A 15,373-nucleotide genomic window follows, 5' to 3' on the forward strand; every position below is an offset into this window, starting at 1 on the left:
AGGCGCGGGGTGCCAGACCACAAAGATCAGAAGGGGCCTGCTGGCACTCTGCTAGGCGCGCCGCCCCAAGGGCTGGACTTCAGAGTCCCTTTTGGGGCGAGCTGGCAGGCGCGACGCGCCACCCCTCTTCTCCGAAAACTCGACTTTTCTTCCTCCTTTGTCCAACTCTAAACCACCCTAACTTCAAGGGTTTCAACTCCAAACACTAAGAATCATAAAATCCCTCAACATACAAGAGATTCAACTCAAAAACACAACCAAATCATGTACTAAACCAACAAGAACTTCAACAACACAACCAACAACTTCAACAACACAACCAATCTTTTCTCAGAAATAAAACGAGTTTGGCGTGTGGGGAAAAGAGCCAACCCAACACTATGAACTCACATACCTAGTAGGGATCACCCCCGACGATATCCACCATGATCTTTGATGAAACCTTGCTTGATCTTCTCTTTCTCCTCTTCTTATCCTCTTCTCTCAAAAGCCCTAACTCTCACTCTTTTTAAAAAAGGAAAAACTGATTTAAAAAATCAGTCTAACACCTTAATATGACCAAAATAAATGGCTAGGGAAAAGACCAAAATACCCTTACAAAATCGGGTTAACTGCCCTGCCAACAACCCAACTTCCAAAGGGCATAACTCACTCATACGAACTCGGAATCGAGAAAACTTGGCGGCGTTGGAAAGATCATTCCATGAGCTTCGCAAAAATAACTAGAACTACATCTAATTCATCCTGAGCTAGGAGTTATGACCGTTCAAAATTGGCCAAAAACTCATTTTTTTCCCATACTTAACAGATTTCCAGATTTTTTTTGAATTCTTTCCAAGAATGACTATTTCCACTTCTAAGCCTCTTCATAGATATTTCAAATTGCCGGATGTTACAAAAATGCAGTACAAGACCAAGGAGATTTAGAAGGTTTTATCAAACCCTTTTGTAATAAATTATCAATTTCTTTCTTGCAGAATTCAACCAATACGGCATTCATCTGGCAAGGGCGTGATTTAGTAGGAATATAATCCTTAGAGAAATTATCTTCATATGAAAGAGTCACAATATGCTTTTTTCGATCCCAAAAAGCAATAGGATGATCAGCACAAATATCAATGGCTATATGTTCGAAAAATAATTTAATTTTTTCTTGCACTTTAGTAGATTTTAAAGTGTCGAATATATTGATACTAAATATTTCAAGTTGTAAAGAATCAACATGCTTTTGTTTCATATTAATCAAAACATTAATATTACGAGAAATAGGATCAGTGATAAAAGTATAACTAATATCTATCTTTATAAGTAGCAGGAAAACCTTTAGCCTTGATGCTGGTAAAAGGATAAATAGCATTTATGAATGGGGTTCCAAGAATAATCAGAGGGTATAATTGATTTTTAACTAACAAGAAGAAATGCGGAATGCAAACTTTATTTTGGCAAATACGCGTATTAGGCAATTTATACTTTATAGCTAAAGCATTCCCTGAAGCCGATCTTACCATATGAGTTGGTTTTTCAAAATATTTCGTAGGTACAAGGCCTTATTGAATACAACTAACATCAGCTTCACTATCTATCATAGTAATATCAGTTATAGAAAAAGTATTATCAATTAATATGGTACATTTAACATACCATTTATGAGTTGTAACAATCTGTATCATTCCAAAAAACATATTTTGTCTAGGATCAATATTAATAGGTTTTGCAATGTATTTTCTTCAACAATATTTTTACCTTTGTTATTAGCAGACTCAATCTGAGTAAGGCGGTGATCATAAATAATTTAATTTTGTTTAAGAGATTTAATCTCTTGTTTCAACTGTTCAATTTCTCCTTTTAGGTCATCAAAAGAAGTATCATGAATAACAACATACNATATGAGTATTTACAAAATCTCATATTGCCACTCCCCGAGCCCACACCCTGGATGTGGCTGGCACTCGAGAGCCATCGTTGGTCCCCAAGCAAACCCTTGATCTGGCACACTACTCAGTGGAAGACTTACTCAACAAAACAAGAACCTCAACTTGAAAGATTTAACTAGAATAGTCTCAGTGGTAACTTTACTCAATGAATATCTGGAAATACTTAGTCTAAACATAAGTGATCAACTCAAAGTCTCAAAACATTACAAAGGAAATGATGAAAGACTCCTCAATTACTACTATCTATAAAGCCTCTAAATACTACGATAAATGACGGGACAAGACCCATGACATCCTAACAAAACAAAATCAATAAAGTGAAGTCTTTGGGTAAGCAAAGAGGCTCACCAAAGCTAGCTGGAATGCAAATGGTATCAACGAAGCGTCTGTTGATGACTCTGAACACCTATATCTGCATCATAAAAATATGCATGTCGAATGACATCGGTACATTGAATGTACGAGCATGTAAGAAGAAAATTGAAAGCGACAGTTAACTGAACTGATAAGGCTGGAAGGAATACTCACCTCAACTCAACTCAATATGATAGCAACAATAATAAATACAATACCTAAAGCTTTTAAAATAGTAGATATCAATTCAAATGTATAAAAATACAATAACATACTCTTTACTCTTATTTGGGAAATTCTTTAACCGACAACTATCACTCTGAGTTATGTGATGATGCAGCGTCTCACCGACACTGCCATAACTCTCATATACCTTGTCGGGGTATAGAATACCTTAGCTAAGTAGATCCACTAAGTTATGCTTAAAAGCAATAATGAATCATCTAAAAAGTATGATATTTTACCCATGTTGGCATACATGGTTTATGAGGATTTTGAGTTGTCTGAACTCATCCCATATTGGTGCTCAATATTGCTCCCAATAATATATATAACTCATGCTCAAATGTTTAAAAACATAACTCCTTCTCGATTAAGGTAATTACTCAAAAGATCCTCTTAAAAGAGGTAATACTCTGAAACTCCTCTTAACTTGTAAATTCATTTAGAAATCGGTGTTTCTCTCTTTTAAATGTAAAAGTATTACATACTTGGGAATACTTAGTTCCCTTATACTTGTTTTGAAACTGAAACTCAACTCTCCTCATCCTCAAACTCATTTACTCAACACTTAGTTCAAAACTATAGAGTTCTCAAATTTGACTCAAAAAGACCTCTTGAACTTTTCTCTTAACTTTACTTTAATTTGAAATGTAAATAAAGAGATTTTATTAGGCTATGTATTATATCTCAAGGATTAAATAAAGATTTTAAGAGTGAATATCAAGAAAAGAACTCTGGTACGATGCGAAAGAACACACACGGAAAGAAGGATCGAAGGGTAAGGGACTTGGCGCACTGAGTGGCGTAGGGCACCAACCCCTAAACTACTGGGTAGTATTTGGGACGCATTGAGTGGCACAGCTCACCATGCCCTAATCTACTGACCAATAGTTTGGGCGCTATGGCTGGCGCGGCGCCGCATGCCCCTGCCCAGAAACCCGACGAATTTTATTGCTCAAATTTCAATTCTAACTCATCTAAAATCGAATGATTTCATCCTAGCTCTCTTTGATTCAAAAAAACAAAACAATTTCGATGAAATCCCACACAAAATCCACCAAGAAACAACACTCATTCGCAAAACTCTCACCTCAAGAACTCAAAAACCTCCATTGTTGAAGAGTGGTGTTAAAACTCAAGAACTCCTCAAGAATCTCAATATGAGCAATCTCATGGACGAATTTATGAAGGAAATTACATGATTGGTGTGAGGGTGAACAAACCCAACACTATAAGAAGCTTACATACCGCGAAAGAACTCTTGTTCTTAGCGAAATCTCTCAATCCTTGAATGAACGCTTGAAACCCTTTGTAACACCCCGAAAATTTCTAAGCTAAGGCCCGAACTATTCTTCATTTACATGTAAAATTGAATCAGGTGATTATTAAATTGCACATATGTGTAAAGGTAAATTCTTTAGTGTGGGGATGATTTTGAATATCAATTAAGGTCACTAGAATCTCCTAGCCCAAAGTTGAGTTGAAAGTTTCCTTACCGATTAAGTTTTGATGTAAGATTCTACTTGGGTCAACTTCAAACAACTTTATCTCTTAGATTATAAAGAGTTACGTGACTCATAACCTATTCAATTAAAGGTATTTCAATCATCTTTCCAACGCCACCAATTTTGCAACAATTCGAGTTTTGAGTAAAAGGTTATGACCATTTTAGTAATTTGATACAGTGCAGTGATAAATTAGCCAACGGAAAACATTAAAAAGGGTCATTTTTTTGTCTTTTTACCTCTAAAAAATGTAACGATCCATTAGGTCGTTTTGAGTACTAGAGCTTTTTTATTTTGTAAAAGACCTTTCAATAAATTTTAGATGAGATTGTTGAGCTATTTATTTAACTACGGTTATTTAGTTGATGGGTATTTATTAAATAATAATTTTTTATTAGTTGGTGGTTAATGGGCCAAGTCCATATTTTATTAAATACCCTTAGCATTGATCCATTTATTAAAATAAAATATGACAAGAAAGGGAGAACAACAGGAAGCATACCTTTACAACGAGGAACAGCGGCCAACTGCATCCGATAAAAATTCAACCTATGCATTTTCTAGGGTAGAAGTCATATTATTATATTTATTAGTATTATCATGTTGGAAGTCGTTTAAGGGTGGATGGAAATTTTAATGTTGCATGAGTTGAACCTGCAAGAGAGTAAAAATTGTAGTTTTGTCTTTTGATTTAAGGACAAGGCCTTGGTGGCCAATCAATGGCTATTGATGACCAATGGTCACCAATTGAGACTTAATTAGGTTTGTATAATGAATTTGAAATTTGGATCAAAGTTTTATACGCTATTCCAGCGTTAAAGTTACGAGTCATGCCTTTGGTTTTGGGTATGAAATTTTCTTATGGTTATCATATTATGATTCAAGTTTTAATATATTGAGATAGGTAATTAAATATTAGGTATATTGTATTATTTAAATATCATTAAGGTTATTATTTGGAGGAATTAAGACTTAACCTAGGCTTGAATTTAAGACACGTGAGACTTGATATATTAGTTTGTATAAAAATTTAAGAAATTGATTATAGATTTGGGTGGGTCTTTGAGTCTAGGCTAGATATATAGTAATATGGATGTCTACTCATTAACTTATGAAGTATGCATACTTGATAGATTGAAAAACGTTCAACGCATTGAGGAAAGGAAAAGATTGGAGAATTAGCTAGCTTGACTTCGGTTCTTCAGTGAAGGCGGGTTATGGTTTATTTTATGTGATAGATAGACTCTTAATAGTGATTGATAGTCATCGAGTGATATTGTGAATTTTTCTATGTACTTTGTTGTTGTGGTTTGGATAATTGTGTTGTTGTGATTGGTCTGTAATCCAAGACCACGCAATCCATAAACTTGAACTTCTTCTATTAAAGTGATGTTTTGATATAGAAGCCTTAATTAAATATTGTTAAGAAAGTGGAAAGAGATGATAAAGAATGACAAATGAATTAATGATATAATTGGACCGGGTGTCACGTTCCGACGTGGTAGTATTGGATCGAGTGTCACATTCCGACATGATATTATTGGATCGGGTGTCATGTTTTGACACGGTATTATTGGATCGGGTGTCACGTTTTGACACGATATTATTGGATCGGGTGTCACGTTCTGGCACGATAACATTAAAGAAAACATATTGAGTTAACTTACTTTACTCATGACTCGTTTTGGGTCGTGACAAACTGGATATCAGAGCTTTGGGTTCGGTGATCTCATCACACAAGGACAAGTCTAGTAGAGTATTGCGGAACGGTACGGAGACGCCTTTACTTTTCTTCGAGGGGCTATAGGACTTTAGGAAAACTCCATTCCTTCTTTCTTTCATGCTACTACTTGAATCCAATTGGTATATATGGTTAGTACTAGAGTAGTAGAAATGGAAACAACAGCGCCAACAAGAGAAAATGTGTCCTTGGAAATAGGTATGTTATCTCGATTGACTACAGGACCTATAATAACTAGTGATCAACATGATTTTTTTAATTAAGTTCTTAAAGTTGAAACTCCCATTCTTAACGGGTACTGAATATGAAGATGCTTATGATTTCCTTGTTGATTGTCATGAATTGTTTCATAAGATGAATATAGTGGAGAGGCTTGGTGTTGATTTTTTGACATACCAGTTCCAAGGAGACGCCAAAATATAGTGGCGGTCTCATGTTGAGTGTCGACCAGTAAAGGCACTACCTATGCCTTGGGCATCATTTTCTAGATTTTTTATGGAGAAGTATATACCCCCGAACTTTGAGAGATAGAAGAAAAGACGAGTTCCTAAATATAAAGCAACATAAGATATTTGTTGCAGCCTATGAGGTCAAATTTTATGCTTTATCCAACTATGCGACTCAACTTTGTGTCAGTCCTAAAGAGCAGACTCGTTGTTTTGTGAAGGGATTGAGGTCAGATTTGCAGAGTCAAGATTTATAGGTGGTTGCTTCAATTAAAAAAACTTTTAGGAAGTGGTTGATTTTATGATGAAGGTAGAGGGGGTGAAGCTAGATAACTTTGTCAAGGTGACAACATTCAAGAAGTTTTGTAATGCCGGCTAGATAACTACTTAAGGAGCTATTAGTTGTATGACATGTTCAGATAATGAGATTCGATGTTGCATTAACGTTTGGAAACCAACTAGTTTGTTACTACAGACGCTTGGATTAAGCATTGTTTTAAGGAAAGTTTTAGTATTGGATCTTTGGTACGGTAATAATACATTTCGGTTGTGAAGTGCATCTTGAGGATTCCAAATGAGGACTGGTGATTTTATCTTAAGCTCTAAAAGAGTGGATTGATATCAGAATGACAAACTTATGGGTAAAGAAAGTCCAAGTGAGTATACTTGGGCAAATGCAATTGAAGATTTTAGTAAGAAAATGCATATAAAATTGGGTTAGTCCTTTGGATTTGATTGAAATAACTAGATTTGAGGGTCATATCGATGAAAAGTTTGACTTCGAGGTGATGAAAAGGAATAACTGAGCATGATGGTAATAAGAGTTTGTGATGGATTGCAATTGAAATGCAACTATATAATAATTATGGTTGCTTAAACGAATTGTGTATAGTAATAACGACTTGCGAGTATCTAAGGTTGTGATTTTCTACTATTTGGTGAGTAACGTGGTTGTATGAAAAGTTTTAGGAGAAGCTAGCCACCGCTTAATAGAATTTAAAGGAGTTAGAATCATAAGGGAAAAAAATAAAATAAAAATAGTGGGATGTAGTGTAGCCTTCGAAAAGAGGCGAGAGCAAGAATATTTTCTCTGATGAAAGGGCTAAAGAGGTATCTTAAAAGGTGTTGATAATTGGGTTCAGAGACGCGTGATTTCATCCATTTTTCTTTGATTATGGTATTAGTGTCACATGTTCATTAGATTGGTTAAAAACTATTGGATAAGAGTTCAGAAAGGATTGTACAGACGTTCAGCTCAAGTGTGATGATAAGTTCTTTTGTGGTTTTGAGTTTTGTAATAGTACAGTTGACTTTTTAGTGAATGATATGGTAAGGTTGATGGAGAGGTGATAAATGATAAGCTAAGATACATGAATTCATAAAAATCTTTAAGGTATGAGCTAATGTTGATAGATGAGAGGATTGGGTTACACAGTTGGATCACAATTCAAATTTTTCATTGTAAGTCAATATTCGTATGTTTTTTCAAGGTATGAATTTGTAAGGTAATAAATGATCGCTTGCATTGTGTTTTGACCATTTGGAAAGACTTATGCATGGATTGGGTCATAAAGCTTGTTACTTTTTATGGTTAAAGGACTAAATATGTTGGATTAGAGTAAGGTAAAAAGACCGGAGTGGCTATGATAATTGTTAGTCTTGAGAGTGTGGGCTCTAGTGGAATGATGTGAAGAGTATGTGGAGTCTGTTAAATAGAGTATATGTACGATTGTAATGGGAACCAGAACGGTGGATTGTGGGTAGCTAAGAATCAAAGAAATGTAGTTAGCTGAATGTAAATATTTGATATGGGCTCCTTAGAGGAAGAGTTTAGTGTTATTTAACCTTGCTTCCATACATTCTTATGTGACCACCTATTTCATTTTGTACATGGTTTGGCATATGATTTACTAGCTATGCTCACACATGTTTTCACTTTTGTGGGTGAATCCCTAGTGGTGGATCGGGTGTATCGATCTTGCAATGTCCTCTTGGTTGAGTAGGATGTTTGGGCAGACTTGGTTATCTCAGATGATATAATTGGTGTTGTGTTGGAAGCTATTAAGGTATATAGTGGTTCTACATGTACCACCTTGCTTATGAAAATTTGTAGAAGAACTACCCTGAGTATTTACAGTTATCATATAGTCTTAATTTTCATCTAGTCATCAAAGTCATGTTCTGATTATTGTGGTTTAATGTGGGGATCATTAGGTCTAGTTCTACCGTTCTTGAGGGTTATCTACTGTCACAACTACTAATCTAGCATTTTAATAGTATTGTTAGAGGTTTTTTATGCTTAGGTGTATCGCTCGATGTGTGGTTACTTGATCATTTCCTTCTGTGGGTTAAATAATTGTCATGCCCCGAGCCTATACCCTGGACATGGCCGGCACTCGGAGACCATTGATGACCCCAAGCGAACCCTTGGCCTGGCTTACTTAACTCAGCGGAAGACTTAACTCAACAAAATAAACTCATATAATAGTTTAAATGATAACATCTTAGCCAAATTGGCAACTTTTGTCTCAAAACAAAGTATCTGCAAATACATAGATAAGAGACTCATAACTAACTGTCTGACTGTCTATGAAGCCTCTATAATATTGAGATGGATGTTGGGACAGACCCCACAATATCCTAATAATGAAAGACTAAAAGCGAATAAAAGAGTCCTCCGGAATGCAAGGAGGCTCACCACTGACTCTGAGTGCTCAATTGGATCAACGAGGCGCTGGATGCTGATCTTGGTTACCTACGTCTGCATCATAAGACGATGCAGGCCAACTGGCATCAGTACATTGAATGTACGAGTATGCGAGTTGGAATGTTAAACAACAACTTAAGCTTGAAAAGAGTAAGAAGGAACACTTACCTTGGCTCTGTACAACTCATGAATAACCGAACTCAATATAAAGCAATAAGACACATGCAATATATATATATATATAGCTTGTAAAACAGTGTAAACAACTTAGTTCGTTAAAGATAAAGCAATAACAAACTCAACTTTACTTATATATAAAAGTAATATAACTTTTATAGGAGATTCTCTAACCGGCAACCACCACTATGAGCCTAAGTGGTGAGACAGCGTCTTGCCCACGCTGCCAAAACTATCTTATACTTTGTCGTCATATAGAATGCTTAACTTAGTGGATCCACTAGTCTATGCTAAAAGCATCTTAAGGAGTCATCTAAAAAGTATGATCTTTTACTACCCATGATGGCTACATGGTTTATGGAGACTTGAGTTAATATGAATTCGCATCCCCATATCGGTGCTCAATACTACTCCCAAAATATACTTAGCTCATATGTTTGTAAAAAAACAAAATTGTTTCTTTGAATTGAGGTAATTACTCAAAATTTAGCTTAAAAGCTCTTTTGGAATCGATGTTCCCTTCTCTTGCTCAAATGTGTAAAAACATTTATAAACTCTTTGGGAATACTTAGTTCTCTTATAGCTTTTGAGAAATGAACTCAACTCTTTACTCTTTGCTTTACTTGAAACTTGAGCCTTAAAACGAAGTTAAAACGTTTGTTAAAGACTCTTGAAAACTTTAAGAAACTTTGCTTTGACTTGCTTCTTAACTTCTAGACTTGACTCTTAACTTCTTTGACTTTGATTTTAACTTTCCTTGAATTGGATTATGGATTCAAGGTTCATGATCTCATGTTTATGGATGATTTCATGATGGTTAGTTGTACCTTAGAGTGTTAGAATCAACTAGGAAACATAGGTACATCACTTAGAAACTAGTACGAAAAGATGGGGGGAAAATGGGGTGAACTGGCGTCCTTGGCGCTCTGAAACGCATGGAGCGCCAAGCCCCAAACCTCAGAGAACATGCTGGGGGCGCTGGCTGGCGTGGCGCCCCAAGGCCAAAGCGTCAGACACTGCTTTGGGGAGCGCTGGCTGGCGCGGCGCCCCACTCCTTTACCCAGAAAATTCCAACTTTTCTCCTACGTTTTTCATCTCTAAACCCTCCAATCTTCACTAGTTCCTTTCCCAAACACTTAGGGTCAATAGTACTCTCAACTTACAACAAATCTAACTCGAAAATCCACCCGGAAATACGAATCAAATCAACAAGAAACTTCAACAACACAACCAATCAAGAACTTAACGATATCCTTCAAGAACTTCACTTTTTAATATGTAAACAACTCAAAATCGCTGAATTGAAACAAGTTGGTGTGTGGGTGAACTAAACCATCACTAAAAGATCTCACATACCTTAATAGGGATCACCCCCGATGAATTCCACTCCAAACGCTTGACGTTCTTGGCGAAATCTTGGCTTTTCTCCCTTTCTTTCTTCTTTCTCTTTTCTCCAAGCCCTAAGCGTATTCTAATTTCCCAAAACTGAATTAAGTTCTGTTTTTACCCCAATAAATTCCTAAAAATGAAATAGGAAATTAATTAGAGAAAAGACTAGTTTACCCTTCCTTAAATCCGGGTTTGGACTTTCCTCAATCCAACAGCCCAACTTCCGAAAGGCATAACTCACTCATATGTTGTCTAAATCACGCAAACTTGGCGGCGTTGGAAAGATCTCTCCAAGATCTTCCCAACCAAGAGACGCTCCTAATTCATCCTGAGCTAGGAGTTATGACCGTTTGAAAATGGCCAAAACTCACTTTCTTAACTTAGACAAAAATTTCCAGATTTCCTTATTCTTTCCTAAAATCAATATTTTTATATTTTAAACTCTTTATAGTCGTTTCTAGGTGTGAGATGTTACAATAAGTTTGATTCTCCCTTGATGAGTATCTGATGTTTAAAGATCAATTTTTTATAACTTAAGCTCGTGAAAAGTTTGTGTTGTGAGAAGGAAATATTAATAAGATCTATGATGGTTTGTGTTTTATGAGTGTGTGGTGGTTGATTTAGGTTCACTTCTGATTGTAGCCAATATTGATTTAGGATTTTATCATGGTTATGTGAGAAAAGATTTTTCCTGATGATTGTGTCAAAGCCCTTGAGAACATGGTGCAGACGTGTATACGATTAACATTGGTGGTTATTGGGAATAGTTTGTTGTTAGTTGAGTTTACATACAACAATAGTTATCATTCGAGTATTTAGATAGCCCCATTTGAGGCATTGTATGATAGGAGGTGTAGGTCTCTAAATAGTTGTTTTGATATATTTGAGGTGAAACCTTAGGTACTGATATTTTGAGGAGCCGTTGGAGAAACTTCTAGTAGCTTAAAGCAGGAAGAAAGTGTATGTAGACTAGAAGGTCAGGGACATGAAGTTTATGGAAGGAGAGCTAGTGTTGCTGATGGTTTCACCCATTAAAAGTGTGGTGAGATTTGGTAAGAGAGGTAAGCTTCGTCCAATGTATATTTGGCCGTTTAAAGTTCTAAAATGTGTGGGAGAGGTGGCCTGTGAACTAGCTTTGTCTCCAGGGTTATCAGATGTGCACACGGTGTTTTATGTGTCTATGTTGAAGAAATATCATGGTGATAGAAACTACATTATTCATTGGGATTCGGTCCTCCCTGATGATAATCTATCCTATCATGAGGAGTTTGTAGCTATTCAAGATGAGGAGGTCCGCAAATTGAGGTCAAAGGAGATTGCATCTATAAAGGTCCAGTGGAAGAATCGTCCAGTTGAAGAGTCTACTTGGGAGATAGAGGATGATATGCACATAATATATCCACATCTTTTTGTTGATTTAGGTACCCCTTTCTTACCCTCACCTTCTTTTGATCGTTCGAGGACGAACGATGGTTAAATTGGTATCTAATGTAACAACTCATTAGGTCGTTTTGAGTACTAGAGCTTTTTATTTTACAAAAGACCTTTCGATAAATTTTAGATAAGAATTTTGAGCTATTTATTTAACTAAGGTTATTTAGTTGATGGATATTTATTAAATAATATTTGTTTATTAGTTGGTGATTAATGGGCCAAGTCCATATTTTATTAAATACCCTTAGCATTGACCCATTTATTAGAAAAAAATATGACAAGGGAGAACAACAGGAAACATACCTTTACGACGAGGAACAACACCCAACTGCATCCGGTAAAAATTCAACCTATGCATTTTCTAAGGTAGAAGTCATATTATTATTTTTATTAGTATTATCATGCTGGCAGTCGTTTAAGGATGGAAGAAAATTTTAATGTTGCATGAGTTGAACCTGCAAAAGAGTAAAAATTGTAGTTTTGTCTGTTGATTTAAGGACAAGGCCTTGGTGGCCAGTCAATTGCTATTGATGACCAATGGTCACCAATTGAGACTTAATTAGGTTTGTAGAATGAATTTGAAATTTGGATCAAAGTTTTATACGTTATTCCAGTGTTAAAGTTACGGGTCATACCTTTGGTTTTGGGTGTGAAATTTTCTTATGGTTATCATATTATGATTCAAGTTTTAATATATTGAGATAGGTAATTAAATATTAGGTGTATTGTATTATTTAAATACCATTAAGGTTATGTTATTTGGAGAAATTAAGACTTAACACTAGGCTTGAATTTAAGACACGTGAGACTTGATATATTAGTTGGGATCAAAATTTAAGAAATTGATTATAGATTTGGGTGGGTCTTTGAGTCTAGGCTAGATATATAGTAATGTGGATGTCTATGGACTCGTTAACTTATGAAGTATGCATACTTGATAGATTGAAAACGTTCAAGGAATAGGAAAAGCATTGGAGATTTAGCTTGCTTGACTTCGGTTCTTCAGTGAAGGTAGGTTATGGTTTATTCTATGTGATAGATAGACTCTTAATAGTGATTTACATATCATCGAATAATATTGTGAATTTTTCTATGTACTTAGTTGTTGTGGTTTGGATAATATATGTGTTGTTGTGATTCGTCTCTAATCCAAGACTGTGGAATCCATAACCTTGAACTTATTCTATTAAAGTGATGCCTTGAATAAACAAGGCTTAATGAAATATTGTTAAGGAAGTGGAAAGAGATCATAAAAGAATGACAAATGAATTAACGATATAATTGGATCGAGTGTCACGTTCTGACACGGTAGTATTTGATCGGGTGTCACGTTCTGACATGATATTATTGGATCGGGTGTCACGTTCTGACACGGTATTATTGGATCGGGTATCACGTTCCGACACGATATTATTGGATCGGATGTCACGTTCTGGCACAATAACATTAAAGGAAACATATTAAAATTAACTTAATGTACTCATGACTCATTTTGGGTCGTGACAGAAAACCCTAAACAAATATATTGACTAATTAAAGGCTCAAAATAATCAGATTTTTATCTCTTAATCCCCCATTCTCTTATCTCTCAAATCCTAATGCAAAACCCTAAGGAAAAATCAAAGTAGAAGACTTCCATTCAAGATTTATTTAATCTTTTTTCAAGATTCTTCTTCAAGGTAAGTCCTTCTCCAAGAATCTCATTCTTTTCAACTCAAATTTCTTCATACAATTATGTATCACTAATGAAATTATAATTTTTGGCCATAGAAATTTCAAGAAACTAATTCAAGAATCTCAAGAAACGTTTTCTTGATTGTTATCCCTCAAGCTAGGGTTTCAAGGCTTTTAATCAAGTTCTTTCTCAAGATTCTTCAAGAACCTTGTTCTTTCATGTATGTAGGCCATCATAGTGTTGGACTAGTTCATCCTCACGGGCTACATACAACAACAACAACATACCCAGATTTGAGTATTCTTGAGATGAGTTGATTTTGAGATCTTGAGTTCTTGATTCTTTTTTTGAAATTTTATTCCTAATTATTGAATTGCTATATGTTATGCATTAAGATTCTTGAGTAGATTCGTTCATGTCTATATTTTAACATAAACCCTATGAATTGAGTATTTTTGAGATGAGAAATATTATTGAGTTTTGAGTTCTTGAGTCTTGAGTTCTGAGTATTGAATCTCTATATTGTTATTAAGATCCTTGATTTGATTACACTACAAGAAAAATGACCTTTAGCGAAAGGAGATTTGGTCGTTAAAAGTCCAAATCCAGTCGCTAAAGGTCTATAACGACCGGAGAAAAATTGGTCGTCACTGGTCGTTAAAAGCTCCGTCGTTAAAGGTTAACGACCGGATAATATATCCGGTCGCTACATGTACTTACAACGACCAAATTCCCCTTCGTTGATGGTCATTTGGTCGATAAAACGTTCTATTAAAACAACAAATTCTAGTCGTTATAAGTACTTTTAGCGGCCAAAATTTCTTTCTTTATCGAAATTCCCTTCGCCATATGAATTTTTACTGTCAACAATATTTTCAATTTAAAAATATTTTTTGGCTAGTAATTGTTGTTTCATATACGTTCATACTCATTCACATACAAAATGATATTCAGTATGCATTCGAAATTTTCATTGTTCATACAAAGAAATAAGCATCACATTGATAAAAAAAAATTTACACACATTCAAATTATATGACATTAATTTTATCAACTCCTACAAAGACAACAAATTATAATTTCAATATATGTGCATAACACATGATCTTTAAACTATCTCTTTCAAAACATAAAATCTCTTGCCCTTGAACTTGCTTGCACTTCCTTCAAGGAAGGATTCTTCCGACTTCAATTTCTTAATCTAAGAAAAGAAAAAGCTTTTATCAGTTTAATAAAAAAAACTACTATTAAGAAATAGAAATAAGTAACCAAACATCATATAATAGATAACTTCCAAAATAAGATCTGCTATAACAAATTAAAGTACACAAATAATATAAATTTTTTGGCAATCCAAGTAAAATAATGACTAAAAAATTGTACCCAAGAAATTTAAAAAGAACTCACAAATAAAAAAGAGAACGATATATTTTTTGAAAGAAATTTATCCCTCTGCTTGAGTGAATGAAACAAGTAAATAAGCAATAATTTGTATGCGGTAACTAATTTGCTAGGAAAAGAGGGGACTAAAGATTATAATTTACTATGAGATTTCAGAGAAGTGAAGAAACATATTAATCGGGAGGAACCATTCTTAGAAGTTCATAGTGTCACCAATTATTAGAAATCTATAAAGCTCTCTTCACACATTTGTATTATATACATGATTTTGTAATTGAACTACCAGATTACAAAACCACTAACTATACATATGCACTAAGAGAAGACTCTATACATCTCTCTTATTTAGTAATCACACAACCTGTCAAAAATGTGAAATTAAACACTA

The 15,373-nt window shown here is 34.9% G+C and overlaps 1 protein-coding gene across 1 annotated transcript; it reads left to right on the plus strand.

Annotated features, from left to right (window-relative positions):
- Nucleotides 1–11,460: 11,460 nt before the first annotated feature.
- Nucleotides 11,461–11,952, plus strand: LOC125853536 (uncharacterized). Its single transcript, XM_049533250.1, has one exon. The coding sequence runs from the start codon at nt 11,461–11,463 to the stop codon at nt 11,950–11,952; it is 492 nt and encodes a 163-aa protein (XP_049389207.1).
- The last annotated feature ends 3,421 nt before the right edge of the window (nt 11,953–15,373 follow it).

The sequence above is a fragment of the Solanum stenotomum genome, chromosome 1 (genome assembly GCF_019186545.1).
Source record: "Solanum stenotomum isolate F172 chromosome 1, ASM1918654v1, whole genome shotgun sequence".
Classification (NCBI taxonomy): Eukaryota; Viridiplantae; Streptophyta; class Magnoliopsida; order Solanales; family Solanaceae; genus Solanum; species Solanum stenotomum.